The 16,999-nt window shown below is 46.3% G+C and overlaps 1 protein-coding gene across 2 annotated transcripts in view; it reads left to right on the top strand.

Annotated features, from left to right (window-relative positions):
- Positions 1-16,999, top strand: part of KIRREL3 (kirre like nephrin family adhesion molecule 3) — a 761,063-nt gene that overhangs the window by 692,693 nt on the left and 51,371 nt on the right. For both annotated transcript variants that reach the window (XM_033171779.1, XM_033171780.1), the window contains one exon: positions 6,883-7,009. In XM_033171779.1, the coding sequence (XP_033027670.1) occupies positions 6,883-7,009 (127 nt within the window). The remainder of the gene's footprint in view (positions 1-6,882; positions 7,010-16,999) is intronic.

Below are 16,999 nucleotides of genomic sequence, written 5' to 3'. Positions count from 1 at the left end.
GATAATCTGCAGCAGGAAGTCCAGGGGGGGGCATGTTTTGTAGCACATTAAAGACTCAATAATAATAATAACAATGCCAGCAGACTGAGCAGCACAGAAGATAGTTGTTTACCATATCACTACATCCCATGTGAGGTTCTTTGAGTGGTTGTGGAAAGCCTGTGAAAGTAAATACTGAGTAGTAGCAAAGTCTAAGTCATTGAGTGGACTTTTGGATTTGTTCATTGGATTAATCCTTTGCTCTCAGCCTCGCTGCTCTTGCTTTCTGCTGGCGATTCCCACAGCAGCAGGGTCAAATATCAGTGTTATTTGCAGTTCGGAAGGGACAACAAGCTATTGCTGAGCTGGTAGATCAAACAAGTGAACGATCTGTGGCCCACTTTGCAATATACAAAAGTGGGCATGCTGCATCCTGCAGTGAACTCAGAGCATCATTATTGTAGCCTGGGGGGGGGGCAACCCTGTGAGGTGAGCTGGGAATCTGAGGAAACTTATGTTCTGTAGTCAGGTCCACATTCTGTGCTTTCATGTGATGTGTGATTCTGTCCCAGTGTTCAGAACCAGGGCTGGCCCACCCAGGAGGCAAACTAATGCAGCCACCTTGGACAGCAGAATCCTGCAGGGCAGCACCCCCACAGGGACCCCACCCTGCCACCAGGTTCGCATGGCAGCCTCTTCTGGCAAAATCTCATGAGATCTCACCAGAAACTGCCACCGTAGAACCCATCAACAAGGCTTTAGCAGCTGGGGAGGCAACAGTGTCTCATTCTGCCCCAGTGAAATGGGATGGGCCACCCCGGATTTTATCCCAGTATTGAGAACTGTGAGTGACACCTGCCCTTTCCCTTTCACTGCTGTGTGGTGAAGAGGCTCATTATCTCACTGCCTGGAGTTCTGGGCCTGGCAAATGTATGGACATATTTGATCACTTTTGGACTTCCAGATAAGAGCAACAGGAAGCAGCAATTACACCGGACTGCCTGAGACGGTCAAGATGGTGCCCCTTCCATTTATTCCACATATAGAAGCTAATTGAGCTAGCATTCAACACTGTCAATGGAGTGGGTGTCCTCCACTTGCATTAAGGGGTGGTAAGCTAGGTGAAGGAGCACACACAGTGGGCCATTTGGCAGAAACAGTACTGGGCTTCAACATATCTCAACTATAACCTGCACTCCAGCATCTGCCACCCAAGGTGCCTGCCTCACCGTGCCCAATGGATGGGCCGACCTTCCTTGGTTGCAAACTGCACTGGTGGCAGCAGGCAGTGGTGGCTGTCCAGAGAAGACAGTGAATATTCTCAGCACTTTCAAAGAAAAGAGGGGAAATTTTAGGCCAAGCAGAGGTCAAGGAGGCTGATTTATGTAACTGGACTAATAAAAAAAATTGAATGGTAGGTTTCCATGGCAGTCATAGCACTTTCCACATTTCCGCTGCTCAAAGGGGATCTTTGCAAAGTAACCCTAATAGAAGTTGAATTGATTCCCATTATGAGCAGCATCTGGGTTAACCAAAGGCCAAGGCAACCACTTCTCCACGGTAGGCTCTTTTTGTGAACAGTCCTTGCTTACAGAGCACTGCACAGCTAAAGCTTAAGGACAAACAGCCTCCTGGCCATTGAAGGTTTTGGGTTGTTGTTTTTCACTTCTGCTCAATAGCATACTTAATAACTACAGGTTATCTGTGCTTTGTAGAGTCCCGTGAAACCAGGGAGTTCTAAAATGAATGTCTGTGCCTTGAAAATACTGAACATCCCGTACTGGTCTGTCGTATCTATGCAATTTTGAAAGCAGTCAGTTGACAGGGCGGTGGTTGTTTCTCATGCATCAACCCAGTCCTGGATCCAGTTTCCTAGGACTGTGCATGCCTATTCATCACCTAGGAGCTTTAGCATGCAGTGATAACTTGCATGTGTGAATGGTCCATCACAGATGCTGTATCACCAGTAGTCACTGGTGCTCATTGAGACTGGCATGGTGGAAGGCAGAGAGACCAACAGTAGGTGGAGCCACTCCCTGATTAGTTGTAAGTAAGAAGACAGGTTGAGGTTGCTGGGGCAGTACCTCATTACCCTGAATTGACCATCCTCCACTGAATATTGCAGAGAAAGCATTCATCAATATCCCCTTATGCAGTGGTTTTCAGGAGTTAATTGACGCAAACTGGTGGCTAATCAATCATCAAGTGTAGAGTAGAACTAAGTGTTGAGAAATCAAGAGTGTAGCATGCATGTATGAACCAGCCCAGGTCATGCTAGAGAGTTGCAAAGTGATAAAACCCAGGACTTGGCTTTTCACATTCACTTACTAAATATCCTGTTTCAGTGAAAGTGCTGTGAGTAACTAGAGCAGGTGAAAGTCACATTACACCTTAATGGAGGGAAGTCACAGGTTTTTATTGGGGTGCAAGAGAGCTCTAAGTATGATACTACAAGGTCATCTACATCCTAAATATTAATAAGTGGACAAACAGATCTTAAAAGAGCAGGTAACAAGCAACCTTCTATGTTTGTGTTTATTTTGACCCTTTAATACAGTGTAACACCTTGAACACAATATGCATGCACAAGAAGGAGTGCCAATGGAGTTTCAGGAATTCAGAACCCATGATTCAGTCTCTCCTCAAGCATACAAATCTATCTGCCAGAAGTGGTAAACAATACGAGCACATATAAAACCAATACATATAATATTAAATAGTAGGCATTGGGGGCTCATGAGGTTGAACTCAGCTTTGCAGGTTTTACAAAAACTAAAGCCCTTGTTTACAATGCCTGAGTTACCTTCAGATACCTGGTTCATTCAGGCATATCCATTCTGCAGCCTTCATCTGGGTATGCAGGAATCCCAAAGTGGAATGTGGAGATAAATGCACTCCTGTGCTATGGGCAGCTTGATTTACGAAAGGTTTGTGTGGCTGTGGACCATAAAATCAGTCTTATTTTACAGAAACAAAAGCATCAGGCCTCCAACAGAAGCCAGAACAGTTTGGTGGGGACAGTGAATGGAGTCCTTCATTTTGCATGCTTTTGTTCTTTTCTTTCAGTTCCCCCCAAGCCATTCATTTCTCATCCATTCCCTCCTCTTGACTGGGACTCTTGGGAGGAATTTTGCTGCATTCCTATGTACATTTACCTGGAAGCAAGCTTCATAATATAATGGAATATCACTAGTAGTCACTCACCCCAGCTGTACTTCAATAACTTGACATGTGTTCTGCTGCTGCAGAAGGAAGGATGGAGCCCTTTTGAAACTAACAAGTCAGGAAGGACTCCCTGGCCTTGGGCCTGTGATGTTGGGGCCACTCCACAACTGACTTGAAAACTCATCTCTACGCTTAGCACCATGGACAGCACTTGATCTGGTCTGACAAGTGGGCTGGGTCTCCTTAGGAATCATGGATAGTGATTGAACAGAACCTTCCAAGTTTTGCTTAGCCTTTGAAGAACTGTTCTACTGTTGTTGTTCTTCAGATCACCTCCACAGCATAGAATTCATGCCCTTTTCAATGTTAGAGCTCTTCTCTGCAGACACTGAACGCAAGGGTGGCAGGCACCATCCAGACTTGGAAATGCATGTTTGCTATATGAATCCATCATAGGTAGGCAGCAATGCCACATGACTGGGAACTCTGGAATGGGAGGCTTCCGCATTATGTGGAGCCCTGTCACCACTTGGGGAAGGTAGATAGTTCAGTGGTAGAGTACTGCTTTGCATGCGGAAGGTCCTAGGTTCAAGCCCCAGCATCTCCAGGCAGGGTTGGCAATGTACCCAACGCTGGAATCCTGGAGAGCTGCTGCCAGTCAGTGTAGTGACTTAGATGAACCAATGGTCTGACTCCTCGCAGCTGCTCTCTATGGTTTCTGTAGGCCACAGGTTGCTCACATGGGGTTGCATTCAGTGTAGCACCAGGTAATTCATTCAGTTAGTGCAAGAGATACCAGGAACTTCTGGCATGCAATGCATGAGCCCTACAACAGAGCTAAGGTCCCTTCCCCTGTGCAAAAAAGTGCACTGGACATTTGTTTTCTTCTAATTTTATCATTTATCTTTTTTCTTTTCAGTATTCATTGGGTAAAGGGAACCACCACCCCTCTATGTGACCCTTATCTCATTTCTCTTTTGGGTTCTGAAACATCCTGCTCAGCATCTCCTTCTCAGCCTTGAGCAAATCAAGTTAGAAGTCTGTTTTTTCGGGTGTTGGGAGGTGTTACAAATGACTTGCCTTGGAAAGGCAGCTGTGCAGTCCTCATGGCCTTTCCTTTAGCTCCCTCTAGCTGACAAATGACTGCGCTGTGCAACTCCGACGACCACATAGCTCTAGACAAGATGACAACCTACACCGAAATGATAAAAGGCGTTAGTGCTGATCCATTTCTGCCAGGGGAAGGCAGAATAACCATGCTGTTCTGAGAGAATAATCAGCTCACCTGAGCACACTTGAGGAAATTATACGCCCATGCTTCAGTCCTGGCTCTGTTCTCCAAAGATAGCCCCACTCCCCATTCCTTATCCTGGGCCTGCTCAATTCCTCTCAAGGCAGAGCATCCCAATTTCCTTCTCATGCTGTCTTGCTGCTCCCTGTAGTAGGCAGGGGCCCCTCAAAAAGCCTCCACACTCATCAATCTTATTCCCCACTCATTGGCTGAAGGCTTTTCTCTGAATTTTGCAATGCAGTTCTCTTTATGTAGCTTTTACCCTTAAAGGATTTTGGAAAGCAGGGTGAACTGGAGAGGGAAAATATTTGGGTCACTTTACAACTGTAAAGGGTCATAGCTGAGTGACAGAGCACATGCTTAGCATATGTGCAAAAGCTTTCAGGTAGGTCTGGGAGAGACCACTGTCTGATACCCTGGACAGCTGCTGCCAATCAGTGTCAACAATACTGGGCTACATGGATTCATGGTTTGACTCAGCAACAGTTACCTAAACAACCTCTCCACAGCCAGGTGTCAAATTACTTTCTCCCCATCACCGACATGGATGTTCCTGAATCCCTCCTCCCTGCTTCGCTGGAAACTGTGAGCCCTAGATTTGTCACTTTTAAAAGCAGAACAAAAAACAAGACTCTTTCAGTTTCAATACTTTTGCAAACACAGTAGTTCCAATATGAGCAGCCTTTGCGATATCTCTGAGTACTGCTAAGGGCATTAAGTGGTTTGCTAAGCATCAGTGTAAATTCCCAGAATGAGCAGAGGAATTGGCTGCAAGATCAGACACTCGGCAATGCCAATAGCTAACGTGTGGGTTTGTGTTTACATAGTAAGCACATGCTGGAAAGGCAAAAGGAAGCAGGCCTGTAGGGACACCATCCAGACTCCTGCAGGGGAAGGTTGACAGATGCCTTTGCTTTGCCCTGTGCAGAAAGGTGAAGGGGCAGCATCACCCGATAATGTAAATCCCAACACTGAAAGTTAATGTCTGCCCACTGTAGCTGCCAATAGATACTGAGAGTTCTCGTTGTATATGTGGAAAATTGGGCATCGAGCCTCAACTGTTTTTGCAGGCAATTAGAAAGAGTTGACTCTTAAAGGCCATATTTGTTTTAGACTCATCATATTTCTAAATACCACAGGAGCTTGGATTTTTATGACTGGTTCGCATTAAAGTTCCCTGATTCAGCACTTAGGAAGCTTTAATAAAGCTGCTGATTGCACCGATGTGGGCAAGAGGGCCATGTTCCTGGCAGTGTGGATTGCAGAAGGGTCAAAGAGGCAGGGAGCCAGCAAACCTCTGCCAGGGTAGGACCGACTGCAGAGAGTAAGCAAATCTCAGAGTGTCCAGCTCCCACTTCAGTCTTTCTGACTCAGGGATGTTTTACATGTTAACATTTGAATGGTGTGGTTGTGGTCTCCAAAGCAATACCTGTTTCAGATATTTCACAGGAAATGTAATGTGAAAAACCACACTGCTGTAGAATCTTTTAGATGCATTCATGATGCTATTCACAAAATTCAGGGTGAAATGACAGACAATAACGCAATAGGTGTGAGAACACAGCATGCCAGTTCTCCACCTTGAAGCCATGGGGAATGCAGTTTGCAGGGATCACAGGGAGAAGTGTTTCAGCCTTCCACTGCACCCCCCCCCCCCTGCAACTTACCCTTCCCAAGCTGGGTTTCTTATGTAAAGTGGTGGGAAGGTGATTGGAGTGAGTTTCAGAGGATAGCAGTAGGTGGGCTGTGGATGCTGCACTCCCTTCTCACATATTCTCCCCAGCAAAAGAATATATCCAGCCACTTTGCAGCCATTTTCCAGGGTTCCCAGACCTATATTTGCCACCAAATGTCCCAAAGCCTTGCCAAATATAATCTATAGTTAAACATTGAAACATATTGCCAGTGTTTGCTGTTCTCCTTCATATGCTCAAATCAATTTATTAGCAGCTGTGGTTTGGTATATTTCAAAGTTGAGATGAGCTTCTAAATGGAAAGGAACCTTTCAACTCCATTGGACTGAATATAGCACTTACTGATCTATCTGTTGGGATGGGACCATAGCTTAGTGGTTGAGCAAAGCACATGTATGGATACAAAAGATCACAGGTTCAATCACGGGCATCTCCAGGTAGGACTGTCTGAAACCCATAAGAGGTGCTGCCATCATAGTAGACTCTGATGGGGCTTCCCCAAATCCAGATGTTGGACTACAGCTCACACCATCCCCAACAATTGCCCATGCCAGCTGGAACTGGTGGGAGTTAAGAGTCCAACAACATCCGGAGGGCACCAGGTTTTGGAAAAATGAACTAGATGGACCAATATAAGGTAGCTTCATAGCTGTAAGGTAACTTCACTGTCTCCTAGAATGTGTATTGAGAGACAGGTGGGCATTCTCACTTGACCACTGACATGTGGAGCAAACGGACTCTCTTCTTTTTCAGGTCCTGAGCAACGAGAACACACTAACACTAAAGAGCGTGCGCCAAGAGGATGCTGGGAAATACGTGTGCCGAGCCGTAGTTCCTCGTGTGGGTGCAGGAGAACGGGAAGTATCTCTGACTGTCAATGGTACTTAACTTAAACCATCTTTACACTTCTTGAACTTTAGTCATCGGTCTTCTCTCCCATTAACAGTTTACAGAAGTGCAGGTATTGGGCCAAAAAACTACAGTTTCCCTAGATTATCACCTTGTGATTTCATATTTCTTCCTTGTGCCACATTAGCCATTGGTAGATGCTGTAGCTAAGAAAGGTAAAGGTAAAGGTAAAAGATCCCTGGGTGGTTAAGTCCAGTCAAAGGTGACTATGAGGTGTGGAGCTCATCTCGCTTTCAGGCTGAGGGAGCCAGTGTTTGTCCACAGACAGCTTGCAGGTCATGCGGCCAGCATGACTAAACCGCTTCTGGCGCAACAGATCACCGTGATGGAAACCAGAGCACACAGAAACGCAATTTACCTTCCCACTGCAGTGGTACTTATTTCTCTACTTGCACTGGTGTGCTTTCGAACTGCTAGGTTGGCAGAAGATGGGACAGCACAACAGGAGCTTACCACTGTCAAGTGGATTCGAACCACTGGCCAACCTAGCAGTTCAAAAGCACGCCGGCTCCTTTGGACTGAAGCAAGATGAGTGCCACACCCCAGTCACCTTTGACTGGACTTAACTATCCAAAGCTGTGATTGTCTCAGAAGCAAAACACTTCCCTTTATTTCTATCCCCCTCCCCAAGATGAATCCCCAAAGCAAACTGTTTTGCAGATATCTAAAATAGTGCCCCTTCAGATCAATAAGGAGGGTCCTGATATATCCCTGTGCATTTGTTTAAAAATGGGAGGCCCAGGGTATTTGCAGGGAAGAATCAGTAGGAAGATTGGCTATATTCTACCTCCACAATGGCTATGTTGGAGACTGTATGCTGGGAAGCACAAGTGAGGAGAGTGTTGTTGCATCCAAGTCCTTCATGCAGGCTTCCCATAGGCATCTGATTGGCCACTGTGAGAGCAGGATGCTGTTCCAGCAGGACTCTTCTTAGGATTAGGTGCCCTTTCCTACTGTCGCTGAATCCCACCTATGATTGCAGACTTCTCCACCCCATTGTTCTTTTCCTGTTACCTCTGCATTTCTCAAGATAATGTGCAGTTTTGCCTTAAAGTGCTGGAGTAGAGATGTAGAGGAAGGGTACTTCCAACCATGCATTTGTTTACATAACTGCTTTGGAAGGCAACCTTCCCAGGGCCACATGCCCATGGTGGGTAGGGCCAGTGAAGAAAGTGGGTGGGACCATGAATATTAATATTCCCTCTGCAGAGTAGGCTGGTGTCTACACATCTGAGTTCAAATCCTCTATACTCTTGGCCACAAGATGTGGTGATTATGGTCATGATTCTCAAGGTCATGACATCTTCCCAGGTTTTCAAGGTCAGGCACCATAACAATGTTAAACAACTTTAAAACTGACTTCATGGTTGGGTCACAGTACCTGCTCCCAGTGGCGGAGCTTCATGCTCCAGCGCACATCCCGGGGGCGTGGTGCACCACCCACAGGGGTGTGACGCATGTCCTGGGGGTATGGCACACCGCCTATGGGGGCGTGGTGCCCAGTGCAGGCGGGGGTACAGCCACGATGGCACCCCACCAGCATTGTGCTGCCGGGGGCGGGGCGCTCCCCCCACACTCCTCTTCCTCCGCCATTGCCTGCTCCCCTTTATGGAGTGCTGCAAAGCTGAGTCTAGAATCCATGTCTCTTGGTTCTCTGCCTAGTCTCCCCGACTTTGAGCCAGACAGTGGGAAAGAAAGAGTAAAGCTCTTCCCGGGAGCATACGAAGAATGAAAGAATGAAAATGGGGGAATCTATGCTTACTTTATTTTACTTATCAAAGGCACCCTCTCCCTCAAGCAGTCGCATTTAATATTCATTCGTTGGGCATTTGCACCATTTAATTTTAAATGCAGATAATGTAGAAGAGAGAAGCCAAGGGCAACTCAGCAGGGCCACTGGCGGCGCGGGGGGGGGGAATCAACCACTCCCTTGCCTTCTGCTCAGAGCACCTTCCCTTTTCCCTCCTGGCTGCTGCAGTTTAATTACAATTCAAATAGCTTGCAGAAAGCAAAGCAATACATTTGATAAAAACAAAGAACCTTGCTCTACACACACACACACACACACGTACACACACCCCTCCTGGAATTTCCGAGTAAAAGGAGTCAATTACTGGAGCACTGTTTAAAGCCAGCAAGACGGGAAATGATGCCCGCCCAGCTTCTCACCAGGTTTTGATTTTGCTTGCCACATAGTGGAAAGTGACAAAGGAGGAAATAAGAGGAGGGACTTGTGAGGAATGGTACACTTCAGCTTCATGGGCAGTATCTAACTAGCTTGCTCCATCAATGTGAAGCGCTATGCTTGTGCAATGGAACTCCACCCTCCTGTCTCTCAGCCAGCCCTAGACCTGACTTTGGCATAGCTGGAATGTAGCCCACTAAGAATACAAAGAGTCCCACCCATGGCTACACCCACTACCATTGGTTTCAGGGGAAAACCATTGGGTTGTATCCTACTAAGTTTTACTCAGAGAAGGCCCACTGAAATTAATGGAACTAAGATAGTAATGTCCATTAATTTCAGTAGATCTCCTCTGAGCAGGGCTAGCACTGCGTACATCTCCCTGGCATTAGGCCACCTGCAGGCTATCAGTGTTTTGTCAGAAGAATTGAAGCAGCTACCAGAAATTAAAAGTGGATTGCAGCACTCTGTTGCCCTGGTTCAGCAAATTCCAGTTATTTTTTCCCCTACACTATTTCGTTAGGAAACTGAAGGGGAAATGCAATGAAAAGGATGGGGGCAAATGAGTGAATATATTTTGGAAAGGCATATAACCCCCCTGTGCAAGCAAAACTAGATGAATACCCATTATCTTGTATCCTCCCCACAAACAACCTAGAATGACTGTTCAATGAAGAGTGAATGTAGTCAAACTTCCACATATATTTTGTGCAAGCAAACCATGGCTCTATCAACAGGTCATTTGAAGAACGCCCAAGACAATTCCTGGGGTTCCCCCCCCCTTCTGCATTTAATCTGCAGCTATTGTCCCCATCAGTTAGGATCACCCATCTGGCTGTTTGTGGGAGAATCCTCTCCCTGGATGGAAATAAAATACATCTTGGCATCTGAGAAGAAAATGATTCTCTTCTGCCTTCCACCTGCCCTGATAAGGGGAGGAGGGGACAGAGAGAAACCTAGATTCCTGTCAATTGTGCAGAGGCGATGTTATCAGGCACCGGGCCCTCACCAATGTAATAATAAGGATAAATGACCAATTGCCTGGAACGGAAGATACAGCACAAACCAATTTGCTGCAGCTAATCTTGTCAAGCAGTCCCTCTATCCAGAATCCTTCTTTCCCTGTTTTTAATCCCAAGAACCAGACAATGGTGTTAACAAAAGGAACTGTGATTGTACCACCAAGCAAACCAGATTAGTGCCTGGGGCTGGGGGCTGCCTTGGTAGCACAGGAGGAAGAATCCAACAGGCAGAAATGATGCTCGTTTGCGGTGTAGAATTTAGCAGGGAGGAGGACAGGGACAAAACTGCAGGTAGCTAGCTCTGCCTATCACTGGCTCCGACCCTGGCTGCATCTACTGTTGGTATCCCTCCCTTCCGCTCCTACCAGTTCCAATGGGCACCTGCCACAAGTGTTCATTTATCTGCCCTAAGATTTATTTTAAGCTACCTCTATGTCCAGCAGCTTGGATATTTCCAGCAGGCTTGAGAATCATAGAACTGTAGGACTGGAAGGGACCCTGAGAATCATCAATGCAATGAAGAAATATGCAGCTGTCCCATACGGGGATTGAACCTGCAACCTTGGCGTTATCAGCACCCCAGCTGAGCTATCCATGCTTCAGTCTCAGGTTCTCAGGTTCATTACTCAGCCCATATCCCCAGATGCATGATAGACTCCTTATGTTACCAAAGTTGGCAATGGGGAAGTAGTTAATTTGTAAACCTTGCCTCACAACCCCTTGCTGGTGCTGCCCCTTTTATCTCAAGCATCAAGATCCCAGCATCCCCATTCTCCTAACAACACTCAGCATGCTTAACAAACTACGATTCCCAGGATTCTTTGAAGGAAGCCATGGCTGTTCAAGTGCTATCATAGTGCTTTAAATAGATTGTGCCAATGTGGCATATATATTTTTTCTGCATGACAACAACTAAAAAAAGGAATGTCCTTCCTCAAGATGCTAGCAGTTGTTTCATAGGAAAACATGTTTTTTTTTCCCAGTCAGGTGCCCATTCTCCCTGGAACTATCTAGCCTCCCTTTGATTCCAGAAAAATAACCTGAAACCAGAAACCTGCCTTTCATTATGTTTAAGCCTCTGGGGCTGCTCAAATAAATTGACACCGAATCTGTCATGGAAAGGCTTAAAAGACACACAATAGCTAGACAATAACTTTGCCTCTCTCTGCCTCTCAAACAAGACTGAGCAGGGAACTTCTGTTCCCACCCAGATTAGACTAAGAACAGTGCCACCTTGTGGCTGAGCTGTATTATGACACTATCCACACAGAAGCTCAAAAAACAGATACAGCCACCATTTATATCCATAGCACCACTGCCCAAATACTCAGCACATCCTTTGCTAGCCAACACTGCCTACTGAGGAATCAGACTCCAGTCCTGAATTGCAAAATGTCTATTATCTCACTGGGCTGTTCATTTTCTCAGAAATCATTCTTATGTCATATTCTGTTATCATGGTGATAAGCCTCACAAATGCTGAACTCCTGGGGCGATATAATCATCCCAAATCCATTTGTTTTGGTGCTATTTAAAATCTACTTTGTTAGCAGGGTGTGGGTGGGATTGAATCCCTTCCTTTTAATTATGAAAGTGCTCACCATGTAGCTGAAATTGCTGTGGCCTGGCATGGAGAGTGCTGCTCTTTCACTCTAATCGGGCCCCTGACATTACATCCCAAACATGGTCTGATTCTTTAGGACTGATGAATTGCATGAGGTTTTCTCGTTGCATAAAATACAGACATCAGAAACAAGGGTGCAGTCCAGGATGGAATCAGTGAAGGCCAAAGGGGGCATTTCCCTACCAACCTCACCTGTCTATCTTCTGTCTGACAACAAGACCAGGCCTACCAGCTTCCTCCTCTTTAGCCCTAGTGTCAGCTCTTGTAGAACTCAGCATAGAGGAGGAGGGGGACAAAGCAAGAATTAGCTGGCTCTTGTCATTAGCCTTCTGCCCTTGCAGTCCCAATGAGCAACAGTCACCACTGTCAGGAATACAACTCAGGTTTGCAGCTTTGTTTAGCAAGCAAGGTTCTCACCCTGATTCTGGAAGGAAAGCAGGGCTTCAGATTGAGCCATTTTCCTACTGTTGCCAGCACTCTTAGCCCTCAAATGTGTGGCATAAACACACATTTAGGGAACACCTCTAACTGCATGCAGAAGGCTTGCCCCCACTTCATTTCATATACCACAGCAGCCCCCAGACATTCAAGATTGAGGGGCAGGACCTAAACATTTAAGCACTAAGGAGAGTGTGCCACACACACTCATGCCAGCTTCCCTTTTCACTCCATTCTTGCTCCGCGACCAACGCTCCTCATTATGAATGAGGCACACAACACAAATGTTTACCTTAGTCCTTCAGGTGTATTAGGCATGCAGGGATGTTAGGCTGTCAGCCAGGTCTGTTTCCCACTCAGTTTAGCATGAAACAATTGTGTAGAACATTAGATTGAAGAAAGTGGGGGCGGATAGGGAGACATGATACCGTGTGCACAGCCCCTTTGTTTCATTCCTCATACCAGCAAGCAAACCGCCTTTGCCCTCCCAAATACGGCACGTGCGCGCACACACACACACACACACACACACACAGAGTTTGGGTTGGTAGCACATTGTTTTCTGTTCCTTGCTCGCAGCCACTCATGCAAATGCAAATCTATTTTAATGAAGGGGGCTAATAGACAGCAATTATGTCTCCAGCTATTTTGCTGTTCCCCTGAAATGATTTCCTTCCTGGATTTCCCCCTTCCTTCCTTTAGAGATAGCTCCCAGCCAATTCGCTCCTGGGATGAGAGAAGCTGAGGTTTCAATGCACAAATGCTCCAACAATTAGTTACTCCATCAGAGGCAACCTATACTCCCTCCATGTGCATTCACACATGTGCCAAGAGTTACTGGGGGCACATAATTGCACTCAGACTGCCTGACTGGTGGTATTTTTCTCATAGCATTTGTTCCGCAGAGTTCCTCAATGTGAATTACTGCCAGCTATGTTTCCTCGGACCCCACAGCATGCCGCCTTTCATGCATTTCATTTGCTTGCAGCCCACCTTTCCTCCAATGAGCTCTCAGCAGTGTACATGGATCTACAACACCTATTTATCCTCACCACAACCCTGTGAGGTAGGCTAAGCTGGCAGATAGTGACTGGCTTCATGAGAGCTTCACGGCCAGGTAGAGATTTGAACCTGGGATTTCCCCCCCCCCCCGTCCTAGTCCAGTAACCTCTGCCCCACACTGGCTGTCAGCAGAGGAACAGAGCAGAAGTGTTTGTATGGCAGAAGCACTGGTGGGAGAGGAGAATGTGTGCACGCAAAGATTGCACTGGAGTAGGAACACACTTGTTTCATTTATCCTATCCCTTTAAGCAAAGGATGCAGCCCTTGCAGCCCTCCAGGTGATGCTGAACTAAGCCTGTGCAGCCAATGGTCAGGGGCAATGGAAGGGATGCAGTACAACAAAATCTGGAGATCCACAGCTTCCCCACTGCTTCTATAAGCCACATATTTTCAACTACCAAAATTTAAGGCACCCGGTTCTCCTTACTCTGTTTGCTCTTTGCTCCCCTAAACAGGGAGGGGGCTGCATCTCAGTGACAGAGGATGTGGTTTGTACACAGGAAGATCCCAGGGTCAACCGCTGGCATGTCCAGAAATGGCCACAAGGACTCCCATCTGAAACCCTGGAGAGCCTTTCCACCTAGATTATGAGTAGAGGTGCTCAGGGGGTCAAATGCAGCTCTCCAAACCTCCCAACATCCCACAGGCTGTACCCCTCACCTGCCCTGCTCCAAGCCCTCCTTAAATCATTCTCCTGGCTGGAATGTGTCCATGAACTCTGAGAAGACCTCTTGCTTGCCTAGGTGGAGGACACAGGAGGGAGTGTGAGTGTGTGCAGAACCTAGCCTACTGTATAAAGGTGAAATTCACATTTGTTGCTCTGCCCACTTTTGCCTCTGGCCCTGCCCACCACCAGTACATGGTCCTCAGGAATTTGCCCAGAAGGGAAAGTGGCCCTCAGGTTGAAAATGGTTTCCCCCCCCCCCAAAAAAAAATCTGGATAATGCTGTCTCAAGGGGCCAAGGGTCTGATTCACGTCCTTCTTTGACTCCTAATCCCTTTTCTGTTCTCAGACACTCTCTAGAGATCATGGCTACATAAGGCAAGAACATCTTTAATTAAAAAACAACAACAGCCTGTTGAAAACCCTGCAAATTTCTCCCTTTTTAACCTAGTGGTAGGGACATGACAATACATGGGTAAAACCTGTGCTGTTGCCACCCCCTTTCCCACAGACTTCTCTCTCCATGGTCATTTTTATACCAAAAAAAGGACATAGAATCAGCATTGTAGAGTTAGAAGGGAGCCCAAGGGTCATCTAGTCTAACCTCCTGCAATGCAGAATTCACAGCTAAAGAATCCTGAACAGATAGCCAGACAGATTCTGTTTAAAAACCTTCAGTAGAATCCACCAGCTTTCCACTGTCAAACAGCTCTTGCTACCAGAAAATTCTAATGTTTAGTCAGAATCTCATTTCCTGTAATTTGAATATAGTGCTTTGCATCCTTCCTCCCGGAACAGCAGAAAACAAGCATTCCCACTTGGTAGGAGGTTGGACTAGATGAGCCTTGGTTTCCCTTCCAACTCTACAATTCCAAGCTTGTGGCAGACCTTCAGATATTTGAAGGTGGCTATCGTATGACCTCTCAGGGGTTGTTCATGCTTCCACTTGTGGCGTGCCTACAAAGCACGAGTCCGGGCCGTCTGAGTAACTTGAATTGCTGTTTGCCCCAATTGAGTGCTAAAGAGCAGTTTTCCCCAGGGGAAAGCAGTGGCACAAGAGGAAGTGGGGATAATCCCTCAGTCTTCTCTTCTCCAGGCTAAACTCCCTCCACTGTTCCTCATAAGGCTTGGTATCCAGACCCTTGATCAGGCATAGGCAAACTCGGCCCTCCAGATGTTTTGGGACTACAACTCCCACGATCCCTAGCTAACAGGCCCAGCGGTCAGGGATGATGGGAATTGTAGTCCCAAAACATATGGAGGGCCGAGTTTGCCTATGCCTGCCCTTGATCATCTTGGACACCCTCTTCCTCACACATTCCAGCTTGTCAATATCCTTAAACTGGACAGAGTGCTCCAGGGCAGGGGGGTTCTGATCAAGGCAGAATAGTGTAGTCCTATTTCTTCCCTTGACATGCTTTTATAAAGGGGTTGGGGTGGTGGTCTTAGTTCTTTCCCTTGTCACCCCTTTCTCACTTTTGGGTGACTCCTCCCGCTACCCCTCCCTTCTCCTCTTGCAACAACAGCTTCCCGGTCTCCAAGGTAACGTCCCTTGCTGCTAGGGATGAGAGATAAATTTGATTCAGTTCACATTTAAGGCCTAACTTATCTAATTCCCACTTTCCAAAACAACAGAACTGAATCCCCAGCCGGCCTTCAAAATTTGCACTGGTCCGACTTTTGCGATGCAGTTCTCTGCAACCAAACAAAATTCATAGACCAGGGAAAGTGAGCAGGGGAAAGTAAGCATGCCAATGAAGATACCAGTGAAAGTGATGTACAAAATTGCATCATATTAGGAGAAATTGCTAGCAAATAATGGATTGTATACAAAAGTGTACTTATAAGAAGAAATTTGCACTAAATTTTATGGGGATTAAAAAATAATAATCACAAATGTGTAGAACCAAATTTACTATTGGAAAAAGAAGAAAGTGGGAGAACCAAAAGGGACAGGTTCATCCATCCCTTTTTGCAACATGCCCAGGCAGGCTAGCCCTTTTCCAGTGAGTAGGTTGGATTGGCAGTATACTGGAAAACCACATCCACTGCAAATGCAACATGCCAGGTGGGTGGGTGTGATATTTGAAACTTCAGGAAATTTACATCAGAAAACTTGTGTGAAAGTTGCATTCCTGAGGCTGAAAATCTTTTTTTCCCCCGCCTCCCCTGGGAGCAGAAAGCATGCAACTGATTGCTAAACTAAAATTCTGTGGTTGGATGTTAAGAATGGAGGAAGGAGAAATATCCTGAGGGCACAAGGAGAAGGGGACGACAGAGGATGAGATGGTTGGACAGTGTTCTTGAAGCTACTAACATGAGTTTGGCCAAACTGCGAGAGGCAGTGAAGGATAGGCGTGCCTGGCGTACTCTGGTCCATGGGGTCACGAAGAGTCGGACACGACTGAACGACTGAACAACAACAACAAAGTGTTGATCCTTTAATGAGATTAATTAGTCATAGAAATATTAACACAGCCACATGGCATTTATCAAAGATACGACTGCTGCTGCAAAGAAGCCAAATAGCACACACAAAAATCAAAAGACACTGGATCAGAACTGGGTTGGGGAAGCCGTAATCTTTTGCAGTCTTTTCAGCCTGAGCTGTAGGTTGGGTGGAAGGATCCACTTGCATTGTGCAGGAGCACCCTCTTCTGGCTCAGAGCAAATCACCTGCCAACTTGAGCCTTAGTTCTGCTTCGAAGGAAGACAGGGAAGATTCTTAGGCTGCGTACACACCATACAGTTAAAGCACATGACTTCTTCCAATAATCATTGGAGCTCTCATTTGTTAAGTGTGCTGGGAATTGTAACTACAATTCCCATGATGATAATTATTTTTAAAGAGAAGCCTTATGCTTTAAATGTATGGTGTTTATGCAGCCCTATAGGCCCCTTCCTGGGATCTTGTGCAGCCTGAGGCAAACAAAATCCAAAAGGCACTTGTCCGTGGGAAATAATAA

This window comes from Lacerta agilis, chromosome 15 (assembly GCF_009819535.1).
Source record: "Lacerta agilis isolate rLacAgi1 chromosome 15, rLacAgi1.pri, whole genome shotgun sequence".
Lineage (NCBI taxonomy): Eukaryota > Metazoa > Chordata > Lepidosauria > Squamata > Lacertidae > Lacerta > Lacerta agilis.
This window is presented reverse-complemented; position numbering and strand designations above follow the sequence as displayed.